This window comes from Chinchilla lanigera, unplaced genomic scaffold, assembly GCF_000276665.1.
Source record: "Chinchilla lanigera isolate Chin_1 unplaced genomic scaffold, ChiLan1.0 scaffold00067, whole genome shotgun sequence".
In the NCBI taxonomy this organism is placed as follows: domain Eukaryota; kingdom Metazoa; phylum Chordata; class Mammalia; order Rodentia; family Chinchillidae; genus Chinchilla; species Chinchilla lanigera.
The window spans coordinates 2,758,347-2,775,882 of NW_004955468.1; the positions used below are offsets into that span (position 1 = coordinate 2,758,347).

The window sequence follows — 17,536 nt, forward strand, 5'->3', positions numbered from 1 at the left end:
AAAAAAAAAAAAAAAAAAAAAAAAAAAAAAAAAAAAAAAAGAAGATACCTTTTTTTCAATATCCATAACATTGACAAGTACATGTTAAGGCTAGTATCATCGCCTTTTGTGAATATTTTGTTTTTGATAAGAAAGGTAGTAAAAGCCAGATTCCTTTAGGGATTTAAACTGTACCTACAGAAAAAGAGTGCAGTGAACATAATATATAATATTCAGTCTATATTCAGGATGCAGTTGCTCCTTCCCATTGATGGAAAGATACTGCACCTTTCCATCAAGTGTCACATGACAAGCCAAAACTCAGTCCTCTTCTCCACATGCTATTCCACCTGCAGCACTAAATAACTAGTAGTGGAGTTTTTCAGGTGACTGAATTGTAACTCTTAATCTTCTAAGTTATTCAGAACCTCTGTGTTGACTTCTTCACATTAATAGTCTTCTGGGCCTTCATTGTCTTTTACACTTTTTGAGTTCTGAGTCTGGAGTGTTTGTCTCTCAGAAGATGACCTCTTCTTTTATGAAAATGTGGTATCACAGCAGGCCAATGTCCATCTGTGTGAGTTTTTTTTCTGGAGTCAGATAAGCCGTAATGCCTGGAAATATTAAACAAGGTAGTTTCTTTTGGACTGGAAGCACCTGTGAAATCCATATCTGAGGTACTGGATGAATGTGCACTTCCCTCAATTATCCCTATAGAACAAGGTAAATTGAAGGCAAGATTCTCAGAAACTGATTCCTTATCTAAAGGTGGCCCTGCAGTTTTTTGTACCATTTCAGAGTACTCTAGTTTTCAATGTAGAGCTCTTTTACTTCCTTCATTACATTGATTCCTAGGTATTTCATTTTTTTAGATGCTATTGTGAAAGGTGTTGTTTCCCTAATTTCTTTCTCAGTAAGTTTATTATTCATGTACAGGAAGACTATTGATTTTTGAGTGTTGAGTAGAGTAGCTACACTACTGAATTTGCTTATTAAATCTAGATGTCTTGTAGTGGAGTCTTTGGAGTCTTCTATGTAGACTAACATGTCATCTGTGAATAATGGTAATTTAACTTCTTCCTTTTCTATCATTATTCCTTTTATTTCTTTCTCTTGTATAATTGCTCTGCCTAAAGTTTCCAGAACGGTGTTAAATAACAATGGCAATAGTGGACATTCTTGCCTTGGTCCTGATTTTAGAGTGAAAGCCTTCATTTTTTTGTCCTTTTAGTATGATGTTGTCGGCTGTTGGTTTGTCAGAGATGGCTTTTATCACATTGAGATAAAGACCATCTACTCCAGTTTTCTGTAGGGTTTTATCATGAACAGGTGCTGGGCTTTGTCAAAAGCTTTTTCTGCATCTATTGAGATGATCTCGTGATTTTTGTTCTTGGCTCTGTTAAGATTACATTTATTGACTTATGTATGTTGAACCATTCCTGCATCCCTGGGATGAATCCTACTTGGTCATGGTATATAATCTTCTTGATGATTTGCTGCATTCAGTTTGCTAGTACCTTACTGAGAATTTTTGCATCTATGTTCTTTAGGGAGATTGGCCTATAGTTTTCTTTCTTAGTTGGGTCCTTTTCCGCTTTTGGTAGCAGGGTAATGCTTGCTTCCAGGAACAAATTTGGAAGTCTTGCTTCCTTTCAATTTCATTAAAGAGTTTGGTATGTACTGGTATTAAGCTTCTCTAAATTTCTTGTAGAATTCAGCAGTGAATCTGTCAGGGCCTGGGTTTTTCCTTGTTAGTAGGTTTTTCATTAGATCTTCAATTTCATTGATTAATATTGGTTTACTTAGAATTTTTATTTCTTGATCCAGTTTTGGTAATTCATATGTATCTCAATATCTGTTCATTTCTTCTGCGTTTTCTATCTTATTGAAATGCAAGGACTTCAATCTCAAAGTAGGTATAGATGATCTGGATTTCTGCAGGGTCCATTGTGATTTCACCCTTTTCATTCCTAATTGCTTGGATTTGAATATTTTCTTTCCTTTTTTTGATAAGTTTAGCTAAGAGTTTGTTGATTTTATTTAATCTCTCAAAGAACCAACTCTTCAATTCATTGATTGATTCTTTGTATTGTTTTTCTTAGTCTCTATTGCATTAATTTCCTGCCTTGTACAAGCTTTGGTCATGGCCTCTGCTTTTTCTAAAAGTTTGAGGTTAAACATCAAGTTGTCTACTTGAGCTCATCCTACTTTCCTCATTGTTGATTTTTGGATAGTTGATCTATTTGTGACCATGGGATATTGAGATCCTCCAATGCAATTGTATAGTACTTATTTGATTTTTCATATCCTTTGTATTGTTTTATATGGTTGTGTGCATTGGTATTTATTGCATATATTTATTTATGATTGTTATCACTTCCTCTTGAATTGTACCCTTTACATGGATGTAATGACCTTTTTCATGTCTCTTAATCAGTCTTGGCTTAAAATTCACTTTGTCTGCAAATAGAATAGCTACCCCTGCTTTCTTCTAAGTTCCTGTTGCATGGAGTATTGTTTGCCATCCTTTGACATTCAGTTTATGAATTTCTTTTTTAATTAAGTGTGTTTCTTTATGCAGCATGTTGTTGGATCTTGCTTCCTAATTAATCCTGTCTGATGGTCATAACTGATATATTGTTTTTTTTTGTTTTGTTTTGTTTTGTTTTGTTTTCTGGTATCAGGAATCAAACTCATGACCTTGTGCTTGCCAGGCAGGCACTGTGCTGCTGAGCTAAATCCCCAGCCTGCTGATATGTATTGATTTATCCTTGTCGTGTTATTTTCCTATTGTTGGCTCCTTTTCCTCCCTCTGTTTAATCATTTGCCTTGCCTGATGGATTCATGCCATTGGGGTTCACTGAGTTGTGGTCCTTGTTATCTCTTTCTAGAATGTCCTTCAGAACATTTTGGAGTGATGGTTTGATGTTCATGAATTTTCTCAAGTGTTCTTTGTCATGGAAGCATCATATTTCTCCATCAATTTTGAAAGATACTTTTAAGGGGTACATCAACCTGCGTTGGAGATTGTTTTCTTTTAGGACTTGAAATACTTCGCTCCAACCTCTGCTAGACTTCAGGGTTTGTACTGAGAAGTCAACTGTGATTCTGATGGGCTTTCCTTTATAGTTGATTTTCTTTTATAGTTGATTCTCTAACAGCTTTTAATATTCTGTTCTTGTGTTGAATTTCTAGAATCTTGACTATGATATGCCTTGGTGTAGATTTTTTTTTAATCATGGCTAATTGTAGTTCTATATGCCTCACTTAACTATGTCAAATTATTTTTTCCTGCCAAGGAAGTTTCCTGCTATGATGTCTGTGAACAGGTTTTTTATGTCCTGCTTTTTCATTGACTCTAATCAATCTTATGTTATTCTTCCTCACATCATCTAGCAGCTGCTAGATTAATTTCTCATTGTCCCTTGCTATTTTTAAGAAATCTTTTTTTTTCATGATCACTAACCACAAGTCTTTCTTCTACATCTGAGAGTCTGTCCTCACATTGCCTCATTCTGCTGTGGATACTCACAATGTAATTTTTAGTCTCCTGGATATCTGCTTGAATCTGTTTCATGGATTCCATTTCTTCCTTATGCTGGACATTCATGGTTTCCATAATTTTCCTAATTCTTCTATTTTTTAACCTATATCTGCTCTAGAGTCACTAAGTGTGTTTTTCATTGTGTTCACCATCTCTGTAATTATCTGAGAAATGATTTCTGATTTGACTTTTTTCTAGAACTGCATTCATTTGCTTTGTTGTTACCACTTCAGAGAGGCCAGCTAGGTGGCTTTCAGAGTATCCAACCTCATTGCCTCCTGTTTTTGTCTTTGGTGAGCTAGAAGTCTGGGCTTGCATCTTGTTTAAGTGTCTTGTCATTTACTTTTCTTTTTTTTTTTTAAGTTTAATTCCTGCATTGATGCTGTAAATTGCATATGGTGAGTTGCTTTATTGCTAGTATTTAGAACCCTTAGGAAATGACTACTACTCAGAAGTGTCTTTTAGGTATAGCTGATTTGGGGGGTTTGCAAGATCCTACCTCTTCAGTTTGTTGGAGATGAGAAGTTGCTCCCTGCTTGGCTCAGCCCCTGGTTCTTTGGCACTGGCCCACAATATTTCCTATGACTTTTAGGTCATTTTAGTCTTGGTATAGCAGGAGGAAGAGCTGGTTAAAACAATTATGTCACTTTGGCTAAAGTGGTACAATCAGCAATAACAACAGCATCAAATGCAGCCTAGAAAATGACAATGTGAGGTAACCATTAATTTGCCACATTTAACTGTATGAACTAGTGGTTATGGCTGGGTGTGGTGCCACACATCTGTAATCCCAGCACTCAGGAGGCTGAGGCAGGAGGATCATTGTGAGTTTGAGGCCAGCCTGGGCTACAAAGTGAGCTCAAGGCTAGCCTGAACTGCATAGTGAGACTGTCTCAAAAAGACACACACACACACACAAAAAATAGATTTGTGGCTATATAACACAATGTAAAACAAACCACAATATTGTATGCAGTAAATAAGCCCTCAATATGCCAATTTTACCCTCAGGTGAGAAAATTTTAAAGGGGTTAGGAGGAAAAAATAAAGAAATAGAAGAAGAGGAAGAGATTAGAAGACTGGAGGGCAAAGGAGGAGCACACAGGTTTTGGAAAACTGGTGCAGAAGACAGGAGGGAAAGAGAAGGAAGAAATGTAAGGAAGAAAAGAACAGAACAGAACAACAACCACAAAGAAACTAGAAACCAAGTTCACACTCATATAAAAACAAGGTCAAACAGTGAAGGAGGAAAAAAAGAAAGAGAGAGAAATGTCCACTTCAGTGTTTGTCTCTGCTCTCACTGGTAGGCCACATGCAGAGGCAGAATCCAGATCCATGTTGATATCCCAGCAAGCCAGCAGTGGCTTTATAGTGGGATAGTGGATAATCTCAGCAAACCTGCACCTTTATTTCCCCTGAAGTTCAGGCTGATTTCTGGCCATGAGGCTGCAATAAGACCCATGCAGCCTGCAGCCATCAGTGCACCTTCTCTGGGCTTGAACTCAGGTGGGAGCTGTTAGATGGACCCAGCAGGTGTTCTGAGTTCTGAGCTCAGTTGGCCCCTCAGCTAGATGGCACCAGGCCAGTCACCCTCTCCTGTGGGACATCTGGTCCCACGGCACTCAGCACTAGCTAGTGCAGTCCTCCATGTCCACTGCTGTGTCTCTTCACAGAGGCCTCTACTGTTGCCAGCAGTCACTGCGTATCTGCAGGTTTGAACTGCTCCTCCTGTGCGGTCAGTCCCAACTCAGGCGGAAGGTGCCGCCCGCTGGCCTCCTTCCTCTGCATTGAAGTTTCTCTCTTTACTCTTCTTGTGGGCTTCAATTCTTGCTTCAGATCCTTTCTGGGTCCAGGGGCCCACTTCCTTCCTTTTTCTCTTCCTTGCATTGCTATATTCCAGTGTCTGGATGGCAACTCTCAGATAAGCTGTTTATCTGCTGCTTACCACTCTGCCATTTTCCCAAATGTTCGTCCCCCTGGAAACTTATATCTGGTTCTGGAATTAAGGTCATATTGCCCTCATAAAATGAGATTTGCCTCTTTTTTCTATCTTTCTTGTTTTGGAACAATTTGTATAAGATTATCTCATCCTTGATATGACACTTGTATTTTAAGGACTTGCATTTGTAATGCATGATGAGCATGGGAAACCAGTTAGGATGCCCTCGTGGGCTACTGAGTAAAATGTGATGTAGTGAATGTGGTACTCAGAGGTTCTGCTAGGTCCACATTTGGATGGATTCTGCGATAATGCCTAAGGTGGCTTGGACCAAGTGCGTGATTCCTAGCCATGTCTACCAAGAACATGGGAGTGCAAGGGCAAGGACACAGTACATTTGCCCTTCCTGGGGCAGAGCCTGGAGGAAGAACTGGGGAATGATAAGGGCAATGATACAGGGCTTGGGGCAGAGGATGAGTGGCTGGGGCAGGGATCCTGATCCAGATGATGTGGGGAAAGGATTGGCACAGACATGGAGATGAAGTACAGAGGAGGTTGGCGTGGGTTAGCTCTTAGATGCCGAGTTCAAAGTAAATGAGAGATTTCCTGATGAAATCCAGAGTTGGCTTTTCTTGAAGATCTGGAAGACAGTCATACTGGACCTATATGTGCCACAGCAAGTTAAGGCTGGGTAGAGTCTGCTGTCCCAGTGCACAAGGCTCCATGAAGTCCTCTTCTTCCTTGTCTGGGTGGCTTTGTGTGATTTTGGTACCTCTGGGAAGAGGTTGGATGTTTGCATGGCAGGCAAACATCCAACTCCTTGTTCCAACTTTGTGAACTTCATGGTAATTCCTGGAGCACTGTGCTGAAGCCTCCCTCAGCAGCTGGAGGTTGGGAGTTCCATGACACAGAGATAGAATCTGTGGTATGCGGTGACTTAATCACAGAAGGACAGTGGAGCCTGGGAATTGGCAAGAATGTTTGCCAAGTGGCCCCCAGGACTTCTGCCCCAGAAGTTTGGGGTAGGGACAGTCCTAATCCTTGCCACCCCTCAGTTGTCCAGATTGATGGCGAGAACTCTGCTGGGCAGACGGGGCTTTTCCTCTCAGCTCTGCTGGGCCACAGCTGTGCCGTGCGGCTCTTGCTGGTCTTTGGTGCCAACCCTAACCAGTGAGTGGACAGGCCACAGTGCCCCATGCTCCCAGGGCCCTGAGCCTGAGACCTGATTTCTTCCCCAAGGCCTTTTTCCCTCATAACTGTTCCAGCTACTGTGACCTTCTCGGTCCCTCTTGTCCCCGAGGGACTTCTCATTCTCTGGGTGCCTCCCATGCTCATAGTGATCGTCTCATTCCCACAAAGGTCCCCCATGCCCTCACACGACTCTACCTCCGCATGCACTCTACCTTCCCACATCCCATGCTCCCTTGCTGCTCCTTTCCTAATCCATTCCCATCCTCCTTGTTCTGCTCTAGCCGCTGCCTTGATGGCAGCACACCAGTGCATGCGGCTGCCTTCTCAGGCTGCAGCCAGGTCATGCTGCAGCTGCTGCAGGCAGGGGGTGACCTGCGTCTGCATGACCAGCAAGGTCGCACACCACGAGACTGGGCTGTGCAGGGCGGTGCCAGGCAGAGCTGGGAGGTGAGCAGTGGCCCAGGTGCAGGTGGGGGCATCAGAGCAGCACCGGTACCCAGCCTCACCCCCATGCTCCTGTGCAGGTAGTGGAGCTGTTGCAGCTGTGCCGCATCCACATGTCAGCACTACTGTGTGGTGGGGAGTTAGCACCCATTGCAGCCCTGGGCCCATTGTATACCAGCTCTGGGCACGGCCCTTGTGGCTCCCTGTCCTCACTGATGCAGTCAGAAAGGTAATGGTCCACACCCTGGGGCTGCCCATCCACCACACCCAGGTACTCCAGACTTTCCCTCAGCCCCTTTTACCCCAGGATGCTGAGGCCAGAGCAGATTGGGAGATCTCCCCGAACCCCAACCTTGGGATTTGGCCAGGTAAGTGGGAAAGGTTGAAGGAGCGGGGAAACCACCCTTGTGTTCTTCCTGCCTCATGGTCCTGTTCCCCATCTGCAGATGAGCAGCCTGCAGCCACTGGGGCTGGTAACAGGCATACCCTTGGCGGACCCCAAGGAGCTGCTGCCAGCCCAGGGTGAACCTGACCGCACCTATGAGAACAGCTCCCATACCCTCATGGTCAAGTGAGACCTCCTTTCCCACGCCCTTGCAGACCTCCTCTCCTGCTCCCCCTGACAAGGAACTCTCATCCCTGCGTCTCAGACCTGCCCCCTCTGCTGCTCCCTATTCTCCAGCCTCCTGTGGAGGGGCAACCCTGTGACCATGCGGCAGCTGAAAGCCCCTGGAGCCCACCCTGACATGCTACTGGCTGACCTTCAGCACTGCAGGTAGTCTGTCTCAGCCCCACTGCCCAGCCTTCTCCCCACACTCCTCTCCGCCGGCTCGCTGGACTCAAGCGGTTCATAAACCAAAGACCAGGAAGTGTGGCAATTACCATGGTGACAGAATCCACATCACCTCTGCACCTAGCATGAAGTCTCCAGCTGGAGTTCCCCTTTCCACTGGAAAATGGATACACACTTCTCTGTGCTGTGTCCTGTAGGCCCCAGAGAGAAGGTGGAGATGGGAGGGCTGTCATGGACAGGGTACGGGCTGGGCGCTAGCTCTGTCACTACTGGGCTGTGTGACCAGGGTCTCAGTTTTTCCTCTGTCTGGTGCCTGCTACAGATGGTCTGCTCCTGGTACATGGTGGCTGGTCCTAGTCCAAGAACACCTCTCATGAGGCCAGGCATGGTGGTGCATGCCTGTAATCTCAGCACTTGTGAAGCTGAGGCAGGAGGATCACTGTTGAGCTGAGGCCAGCCTGGGGCTCCATAGTGAGTTCAAGACCAGCCTGAATGACATCATGAGATCCTTCCTGTCTCAAAAAGCAAAAGCAAAAGCAAAACCAAACCAAACAGAAAAAGAACAGCCCTCACCCTATGCAGATCAGGGCCTACCTGTGAGTGGCAATTCTTCTCCTCCCAGCACACTGCATCACCCCAACCTGCTGCTGCTGATGGCACTGAGCCCCTCAGCAGACCTGTCAGGGCTGTGTCTCCTCTTCGAGCCTGTGTGGCTGGGCTCCCTGCATGTGGTGCTACACCAACCGAAATGGAGGGAGAAGGGCCCCAGAACTGTGCCAGGCCTGCTGCCTGGCCACATGCTGCTACAGGTGCTGGAGGCCCTGCTGTTCCTACAGGCCCGCTGCCGGGCCCACGGTGGTCTCAGCTCCCATGCTGTGCAGCTGGTACGGCCTGGCCTGGCTAAGGTGGGCAACCTAGAGCATGGGCGCCCACTGAACCAGCCTTGCCTGAGGCCCAGGTGAGTTCTTGTCCTATACACCTGTCCCATGTCCCTTCCAGCAGCCACCAGTTTACCAAGTTCATTGGGCTCCACAGGCTGCAGCAGGGCTACCCCTGGGGAGGTCCAGGTACAGGGCTGCCCCCACCACCTGAACTGTACCCATGGCTGCCTCTTGAGCTAATCCACGGTGACATGCCTGCCGCCACCTCAGACCTCTACAGCTTCTGCATCCTGGCTCAGGAAGTCTTCACTGGTCAGTGAGTGATGTTATACCCTACCTTAGTGAGGCAGCCCACTGGCTGGGATCTTCTGATGGTGCTTCCTCACAGGAGAGCTGCCCTGGGCTGGGAGAGAGGGGCTTGAGGTGAAGGCCAAGCTGGAGGCAGGTGAGAGCCCAGCCCTGGATCCCTTGGTGCCGAGCCCCTACCAGGCCCTGGTTCGGGCTGGGCTTGGTCTAGGGCCTACCGACCGCTGGGGCAGCCTGCAGAGTACTCGATACCTGCTGCGGGAGGCCGTGGCCCAGGTACAGGCTCAGCGGGGGTGAGGGTAGCCATGAAGCCCCAGGCAGGGTCCGTGTCCCCACACCCAGCCTCCTTTCCCTAGGACTCAGATCCTGAGGTCAGTTCCCCAATGAAGTGGACTACACTAACCCCTGTACCCCAGCGGTCCCCACCAGGTTAGAGGGCAAGGAGGGATGACGGTGGGTGGCGGGCCCAGCTGGGCTGTGCCTCCTCATTCCAACCGCATCTCGGTCTGTCTCCCAGAGCAAATGTACTATGAAGTAGCTCGCAGAGCCACGATCATGCCTGGGTCTGTGCAGCCAAGCCCCATGCCATCCGAGGTAGGAGCTTCAGGAGATGTGGGAGACCAAGGGAGACGTAAGGCACTGACCAAGCCATGCCAACTCTCTGACTTTGTTCTCTGCAGGCCCTGGAGACTCCGGAGGTCACAGGCCACAGTGGGGTCCAGAGGGGTGCAGCCTCGTACTCAAGCAGCAGCTTGACTCTAAGCAGCAGCTGTAGTCACAGCCCTGGCTCTAGCCACAGCCCCAGCGCCAGGGTCAGCCTGTTCTGCTGCCTGGAGCCCACATCAACAGTATGAACACCACCAGAGCCCATTGCCAACCTGTGGCCCTGCCATCCCTGCCCTCCAGGAGACCCCTAGCTACCACTTCTCTGACCAGTGATATCAGGACACTGACCTGTGAGTCCTGACCAACCCTACTTCCCCCAGAGCCCAGAGCCGTCAGGACTCAGCTTTCTAGCTGGGGACAGGGTCGTGTGGAGCAGTTTTAAGTTTTCTGTGAAGATGCCAGCCCTTCAGAGGCTGCTGCAGCCCCAGCATGGAGCTGTTCCGCTAGACCCCCAGGCCCATGAGCCCATTGCCAGCTGACCCACAGAGAGGCTTCCCACACCCTGAGAGCCTGCCGGCAGGGAAGGCCACAAGGTCAGGCAAAGCTATGGACCCCAAGGCCATCCCATGCTCCCTCCTGCCCTTCCAGACCCATGCAAGCTCCATGGCCACCTAGTGGCAGCTCCAGCTTTTTTGTCCTGCAGGCAGCCAGCACTGAGCCAATGGGAGAAGATCTCTTCTCCAGCCTCCAGAAGTGAGAATTGGGGTCTGGGATGAGGGGGGGACCCAGGGCCCCTCTCCCGTCCATGAGGTAATCCTAGGCCTACCCCTGCCCCCTTTCCCCAGAATGGATCTGCTGGGAGAGATCATGGCAGAGCTGCAAAGTGGATGTCAACTTGGAGACAAGCCCAGTGGAGGCCCTCCTACTGGCATAGATTCCTAGGGTGCCTGCCCCTCCCTGCAGATATTGTTACCTGGAGCCTTCCAGGAGGGACTGACTGCCCACTGGAAAGAAAATGACAAAGCAACCCATCTGTCTCTTTGTTCGCTGAGTCTGGCCCCAGCATGACACCAGCAACCACATTTTCACCATTTTTATTCATTAATTTGTCAGATGGTTTAGCGGGGTACATGGCGAGAGATGGGTAGGAGCTGTTCTCCCACCCCCTGTGCACAGGTCAGGACAGGCTGGGTGCCTCTAGAGGGAGAGGAAGGACAGGGCATCAGCCTAGTCCTCCCTTAGATTTGTGCAAGGGCCCCCAGGAAGGACAGTAGAGGGGTGGGCATACCCTTTAGCCAAGGGAAGGGACATTATGATTTTAGATTAGGGAACAGAAGCAAGTTACAAAGTTAGAAACCTGGAGGAGGGGTTGGGGACTCAAGAAAATACAAAACAAGAGATGGGGTCAGGCCAAGATCCAGTGAGGACAAAAGGAAGGGAAGAATGCCCTTCTCAGCTCCAGCTCAACAGTAGCTTCGGGTCTGGCCCTCAGAGTAGAGGGACCAACTGGGAGTGGGGTAAGGAGGTGGGGGACCAGCCCCCTCCCCCCTCTGACCCCCATTTCTGTACAAAGACCCTCGGTAATGCTCACCCCCCCTCCCATAGGCTGGTGGGGATCCCCTGTAGAGCAAGAGAGGGTCAGGGGGGCCCCACGGTCTTGGTACCCTGTGAGGGGTATGGGAGCCCCAGGGTACCCGCTGCTTCTGGGGGAGACGGGGAGCCGGGGGACCAGGATCTGAACGACTTCTGGGATGGGCAGGAGGGGAAGAGGAGCAGGAAGAGGCAGGTGAGGGATCCCTGGGCCCTAGGGCTAGGTTGACATAGAGGGGCTCAGGCCGTGTAGGGCGCCGGGCAGGGTGCTGCGGGGCTGAATAGCCAAGATGGTCAGGCGGAAAGCAGGAGGGGGGTGGTGGGTAGCCGAGCAGGAAGTCAGGAGACCTGTGAAGTGGTGGTGACTGGCCAAGCATGCCATATGAGGCATTGAGCCTATCAGGGGGCATGGAGCGAAAGGGACTCCAGGACCGAGTGGGGCCAGAGTAGGGGGAACCCTCACTTGTCCCAATCTCATAATACAGGTTCTCGCCCCTGTCAAGAGGTGCAGGGGGGCCCAGGGAATTCCTCCAGATTTGGGCTGGGGAGCTGGGCTGAAAGGATGGGGGGCCGAGAGGGTACAAGCCTGGTTTGGGGACTCCAAGGAAGGGTGGCAGGCACTCCCGGGGGGCTTGGGAGAAGACGCCAGGGGTAGGAACCTGTGAGGGGACAGAACATGGGGACTGGGCTGCCATTTCTGGGGCATCCCTGCAGCCCCCACCAGCCCTAAGCTGGGCACTGACCTGGGCAGGGCCTCTGAGTCCCCTCCTTGAGGTCCCCACAGGCCGCTGGCTCCTCACCAGGCTCCCATCACTTTGTTGCCTTGGTAGGTAGGATGGGGGTCCCGGGGCCCAGGCACCAGGGTGAGCTAGGGAGTGAGGGGGTGGCCCACTCCCTGAAGTGACCACGGGTTCCCCACCCACCTCCAGGGACAGTGAGCGGCGGAAAGGGGAGTGCGGAGTAGCTGAGGCGCTTGCATGCTCCTGCTGGCTCTGTCGCTCGGCCACTTGCTGAGCCCGCTCAGCCAGGGCCAGGGCCATGAGGCGTGCTGGGTTCTTGGGGGGTGGGGGTGGGGCCCCACCAGGGCGTAGAAGGGACAGGGGTGGGGGCAGCAACGGTGAATCCATACCAGGACCTACACAGAAAGGAACAGGAAGAGGATCTGGTGGGTCCTGGGGCAACTTCAGGGTCTGTGAGAGTGTGGGGTGGGCTGAGCAGGACTCGACATGCTGGCCTTGGGTTCCCCCAGGGCCAGGCAGTGCCAGCTTGCTGCCCATCTCTTGTTGGCAGGTGTCACTCAGCTGGGCCTCAGATCCATGCAGCAGCAGGGGGATGAGATGGGGACGCAGGCCGGGGCCAGGGCTGAGAGCCGGTGTTGGAGTGACAGAGGCAGGTGTCCCTCCAGCCCCCAGCAGTTCTAGGACAGCAGGTGGCACAGACACAGCCAGGGGCTCTGAGATGTCCAGGGCAGTGGACGAAGCAGGGCTGGTGGGTCCTCGGGGTGAGGGAGCCTTCGGGGTTGCCCTGGGTGGGAAGGCAGAGGCAGGGGCTGGGGGTGCTGGGCTTGCAGGAGGTGCAGGGTCCCCTGGGGTGGGGCTGCTGCAGCGAAAGGTAAGGGGATCAAAGTCAAGGCCCCGGAGTCCCTCCAGGCAGCGGGGTGGGCTGAAGTCCAGTTCATCACCATCATCTAGCCAGGCTGAGGTGCGGTGTGAGGGGGACCCAGAGAGTTGCCCCAGCCCAGCTGCTGAGGACTCAGATGATGACGATGAAGAGGAGGTTGAGGACGAGGAAGAAGAGGAGGAGGAAGACAGGCTCTCGCAGGAGCCAGCAGGTGCTGGGCCCACGGGGAAAGCATCGCTGCTGGAGTGGGGTCGCCGGAGCCTGTGTAGCCTCTGGAGGCCTGGAAGAGGGGTAAGGAGCATTTAGGGATCAGGGGTCCAAACTCCACATACTCACACATTAGTGAGAACAGGACACAGCTCAATAAAAAGGCAGGGAGAGAACATAAGGAGGCACTTCCCTAGGGAAGACCACCGAGGCTGTGAATCTGGGAAGAGCTATTTAGGTTTGCAGGTGATAAGGCAGGACCATGAAGAGAAACATTCCAGACCCAAAGCAAGAATGAGTCTGGATCGATTCCCGGTACAAAAAAAAAAAAGAACCTGGAGCCCCACAGGTTGTAAGCACGACACCATGGTCTCACAGCTGGCTGCTGGGAGTCCAGTACAACCCCTCAGGGAAAACAACTGACACTTGTTCTGTAAGGTGCACATGTGCAGATCCTACAGGACAGCACCTCTGCTCCTGGCTATGTGGCAGCACAGTCTGCCAGGAGTGTGGGTTTGGCAGGGATTGCTCAGGGACTGGAGTAGGGTGAGATATTCACACAGACTGGAAAGCAATGGAATGAGGCTGAGCCACACTCAGCAACATGCATGGTACTTTTTTTTGTTGGGTTTTTTGTTGTTGTTTTTTCTCTGGTACCAGGAATCAAACTCATGACCTTGAGCTTGCCAGGCAGGCGCTGTGCGGCTGAGCTAAATCCCCAGCCCCCATGCATGGTACTTTACAATGGAGTTGTAAGGGCAAGTCAGGTCTACACATGCATGATAACTTCTTTTTTATGATGATCTGTAGTTTCAAAAGCAACCAGAATTGAATAATATGTTATTTACACATATGCTTGTATGTGATAAAACCTCCTAAGCAAGGAATGATCGTCAAATTTAGAGAATTCCTCTGGGGAAGGGTGAGTTCTCAGGTGAGGTATTGGGGCTCTTCTAGTGTACCTAGGGAATTATTTAATTTTATTCTTCAAAATAAATATAGAAAAGACTAAAATTTTAAAATTGGTCCACATGGACCAATGAGTAGTGTATAATAGACCAAAGGTGAGACTTTAACTCACTGTAAAAGTTCAAATTAAAAATTATAAATCCCTGAGATCTCGCAAGTCTGAAATACAATGTTTGGAAGTAAAACCCAGGCCCCGGTTCCTCCCACCTCCACTTGGACACAGGTAAGGCCACCCTGTGCTCACCAGCTCCACTGGCTTGTGATGATAGAGACTCTTCGCTCTTGGCAGATCTCAGTGTGACTGTGTCAGGTCGGTTGCCTGCAAGGAGAGGTAGGACAGTGTAGGAAGGCCTGCCACAGACAAACACCCCTCATCCATGCTGACTGCATGGCCTCTGACCTGAAGGCTGTGGTGGTGCTCGGGAGCCCCCCAGCCAGGGTAGAGGCTTCTTCCGGGGGATACTGGGGCCCCGGCCAAGAGCAAAGAAGGTCTTCCAGCTGCTTCCCCCTGGCTTCCGCTGTTTCTCCCCTCTTTCCCTTTTCCTCCTACAGTTTGGATGAGAAATAGGAAGCAGGCTAAGGAATCAGGACTTCCCTCTGTCCACACCTCCCGCAACCTACTCACCTTTCCACAGGCGAGGCTGCAGCCTTGAGAGCTGTGGGCTCAGTGGGTGTCCCCAGCCGGCCCTGGGTACGAGCCTGGGCTTCTTCCAGTGTCAGCAGGCGAGTAGAGGGGCCGCTGCCGGCAAGAGACTTGGGCCTGGGGAGAAGGCAGCGGCCTGGGGAGGTGAAAAGCAGGGAGGCTATCAGCTCTGGGGCCACTCAAGGCCACAGGCAAAGCCAAGCGCCACAGCCCAAGCCCCGGCCCCGCAGCATGCCCACCCGGGCTGGCAAGGCAGGGGGCCAGGGTAGATCAGGCGGGAATGGGGGCAGCAGGCAGGTGAGGAGGGGTGAGGCAGAATGAGCTGATGAGGAGGCAGCTCCCAGCAGCCAGCAAGGGCAGTGGCTCTGGTCAGTTACCTCGGGCCAGAGGGCCCTCCGACGAGCTGAATCCTGACTGGGCTGGGGTCCGGGGCAGGGCAGGGAGTCTGGGCAGGGCCAGGATGGGGTCAAATCTGGGGACCTCCCACCTCCTCCCAGGTGGACCCATGGCCCCAAGTGTCCCCAGGATCTATAAGGGGTGAAAGAAGAACGGCGTCCTGGCCAAGAAGTGGGGATCCTGAGCGTAGGAGCTGAAATGAGAAGGAGTGGGGGCGCGGGGAGGGATGGGCCTGGGCACTGGTCTTAAGGGGCCAGGAGGGAGGTCCAGCTTCACTGGGTAGGGATAGGGCTGGGAGCCCACCTGCCCTCCCACTGCAACCCTGACGTTGAGGGGTCAGTAGCCAGGATGTCAGGGTGGGATGGGCACACCTGCAGGGTCAAGGCCAGCAGAGGTGAAGGTGTCACTGAACAGGACCTCCACGTGTGTGAGCAGGAATTCCACCACCACTGACTGCACACGAACCTCTCGGAAGGCTGCCGCCCCACCCAGCCCCACTGACTCCAGCTCCATGGACCTGGAAGCGGGAAGGAGAAGGAGGCCAGGAGCCTTGATCTTGGGCTGGCAATTTCTGGGTGGGCAATGTAGGGTGGCAATGGAAGCAATGACTATTCAATACCTCTGACCTAGAACTGATCATACCCGGAAATCACATGTGTTTGCCAACCTTACCCCAAACTTGCTCCCTCTTTCCCATTTCAGTCAGTGTCTTCTGTGGCTCAGGATGGATACCCAGGTTGCCCTTGACCCCTCTTTTCTTCATACCCCCATTCAATTGTCAGCAAACCCTGTCAGTTCCACCTACAACATCGATCCAGAATCTAACTCTTTACCCGCTCAACTGCCTTAGTTGTGGCTGCTGCAGTTTGGATTTTGAATGTCCCCTAAAGGCTCATGTGTTAAAAGCCTGGCCCCAGGGTGGTGCTATTGGGAAGTGGTGGAACATTTAAGAGGTGGGGCCTAGTGAGAGGTCTTTGGGTGATTAGGGGCAGGCTCTCAAAGGGGATTAAAGACCTCACTTTGTTTTTTGTCCCCATGGTCATGAGGCAAGTATTTTCTATTTTATCATATGCTCTGCCATCATGTGCTGCCTCAGCATAGGTCCAAAGTGACAGTCAATTAGTTATGGACTGAAACCCCCAAAACTGTGAACCAAAATAAACTTTTTCTTGGCCAAGCATGGTAGTGCATGCCTGTAATCCCAGTTACTCAGAAGGCTGAGGCAGGAGGATTGCAAATTGGGCAACTTAGTAAGATCCTGTCTCAAAATAAGCCAGGTATAATGGCACATGCCTATAATCTCAGCATTCAGGAGCTGAGGCAGGAGGAGCACCGTGATTTCAAGGCCTATGTGGGCTACATAGTTCAAGGTCAGCCTGAACTGACACAGTGAGACCCTGTGTTTGAAAACAGATAGATAGATAGAGACAGATAGATGAGGCCGGGAATGTAGCTCAGTGGCAGAGCACCCTTGGATTTGATCCCCAGTGCAATAATAAACAGGTCTTTACTCTTTGTAAGTTAGTAATTTCAGTTATAGTGACAGAAAGCTAACATACTGGTCCATCCTCCATTCCCTTCCACACGGATGTCACAGTAGCCTCTTTCCAGGTCTCCCGATCTTGGCCCTACCCCCACTCTGTTTCTGCTTGCATCTAGAGGGAACTTGTGCACCACTGAGGCAGATCAGGGCCCTCCCAACTCACCCCTCCCCTGACTATACCTCACTCCAGTTAAAATCAAAATCCTCACCATGACCCATAAGCCCCCATCTGCCTGGTCCCCTATCACTCTGTGACCTCCGCATCTCTTCTAACTCCTCACTCACTGGCTCACTCAGCTGCAGACACAATGGCCTCCCCGTGGTTGCTCCACACAGCAGGCACCATCTCAGCCTCCTGTTTGCACTTGCTGCTCCTGCTGCTTGGTGTGCTCCTCCCCAGATGTCCATATTGCAGACCTCCTTCTCTGCACTCCTTTTTTCACTATTAATTTTCTTTCATACTTCTTTTTTTTTTTTTTTTTTTGGTTTTGGTTTTTCTCCGGTGCCGGGAACCGAACTCACGACCTTGCGCTTGCCAGGCAGGCGTCTTTCATACTTCTTATGTGCACCTCTACCTTATCACTTATTTCACTTATTTATATATGTTCCCCAGAGGAATACAAATTCTTCCACAACAGAAATCTTGCCTGGGTTGGGCATCAAATCTAGCAGGGCTTACCCTGCTGCTGGCCACTGAAAGCCATCCTGAAGCCTTCCTTGCCATTCTAATACTTCAAACTTCCACAACTTCCCTGCTTCTCTGCCTCATATCTTCCTCCTTGGCCTCAGACATTATTCTATGCTTTTCAGTGATGGCTCATTGTCCATTTCTTCCATGAGAATGTGAGTCCCTGGGGGACAGGGTCTTGCTCACTACTGTGCCCC

The 17,536-nt window shown here is 50.5% G+C and overlaps 2 protein-coding genes across 12 annotated transcripts in view; one reads left to right on the top strand and one right to left on the bottom strand.

The window, feature by feature from the left end:
* The window catches only part of LOC102017558 (inactive serine/threonine-protein kinase TEX14-like), a 13,167-nt gene extending 2,462 nt beyond the window's left edge, over positions 1–10,705 (top strand). For 3 of the 9 annotated variants that reach the window (XM_013522508.1, XM_013522507.1, XM_013522509.1), the window contains 14 exons: positions 6,518–6,632; positions 6,935–7,100; positions 7,178–7,326; positions 7,390–7,465; positions 7,544–7,668; positions 7,780–7,872; positions 8,513–8,848; positions 8,926–9,083; positions 9,160–9,353; positions 9,434–9,506; positions 9,595–9,671; positions 9,758–9,925; positions 10,387–10,436; positions 10,504–10,705. In XM_013522508.1, the coding sequence (XP_013377962.1) occupies positions 6,518–6,632; positions 6,935–7,100; positions 7,178–7,326; positions 7,390–7,465; positions 7,544–7,668; positions 7,780–7,872; positions 8,513–8,848; positions 8,926–9,083; positions 9,160–9,353; positions 9,434–9,506; positions 9,595–9,671; positions 9,758–9,925; positions 10,387–10,436; positions 10,504–10,702 (1,979 nt within the window). In that variant the 3' untranslated portion in view covers positions 10,703–10,705. Of the gene's footprint in view, positions 1–6,517; positions 6,633–6,934; positions 7,101–7,177; positions 7,327–7,389; positions 7,466–7,543; positions 7,669–7,779; positions 7,873–8,512; positions 8,849–8,925; positions 9,084–9,159; positions 9,354–9,433; positions 9,507–9,594; positions 9,672–9,757; positions 10,034–10,331; positions 10,437–10,503 lie in introns of those variants that run through there. The other 6 variants (XM_013522512.1, XM_013522510.1, XM_013522511.1 and 3 more) reach the window with 6 other exon arrangements.
* A 56-nt stretch (positions 10,706–10,761) lies between these two features.
* Arhgap33 (Rho GTPase activating protein 33) overlaps positions 10,762–17,536 on the bottom strand; it is a 14,639-nt gene continuing 7,864 nt past the window's right edge. For 2 of the 3 annotated variants that reach the window (XM_005399960.2, XM_005399963.1), the window contains 5 exons: positions 15,480–15,625; positions 14,695–14,848; positions 14,470–14,615; positions 14,314–14,388; positions 10,762–13,173 (listed from right to left, as the gene is read on the bottom strand). In XM_005399960.2, the coding sequence (XP_005400017.1) occupies positions 11,147–13,173; positions 14,314–14,388; positions 14,470–14,615; positions 14,695–14,848; positions 15,480–15,625 (2,548 nt within the window). In that variant the 3' untranslated portion in view covers positions 10,762–11,146. The remainder of the gene's footprint in view (positions 13,174–14,313; positions 14,389–14,469; positions 14,616–14,694; positions 14,849–15,479; positions 15,626–17,536) is intronic. The other variant, XM_005399961.2, reaches the window with a different exon arrangement.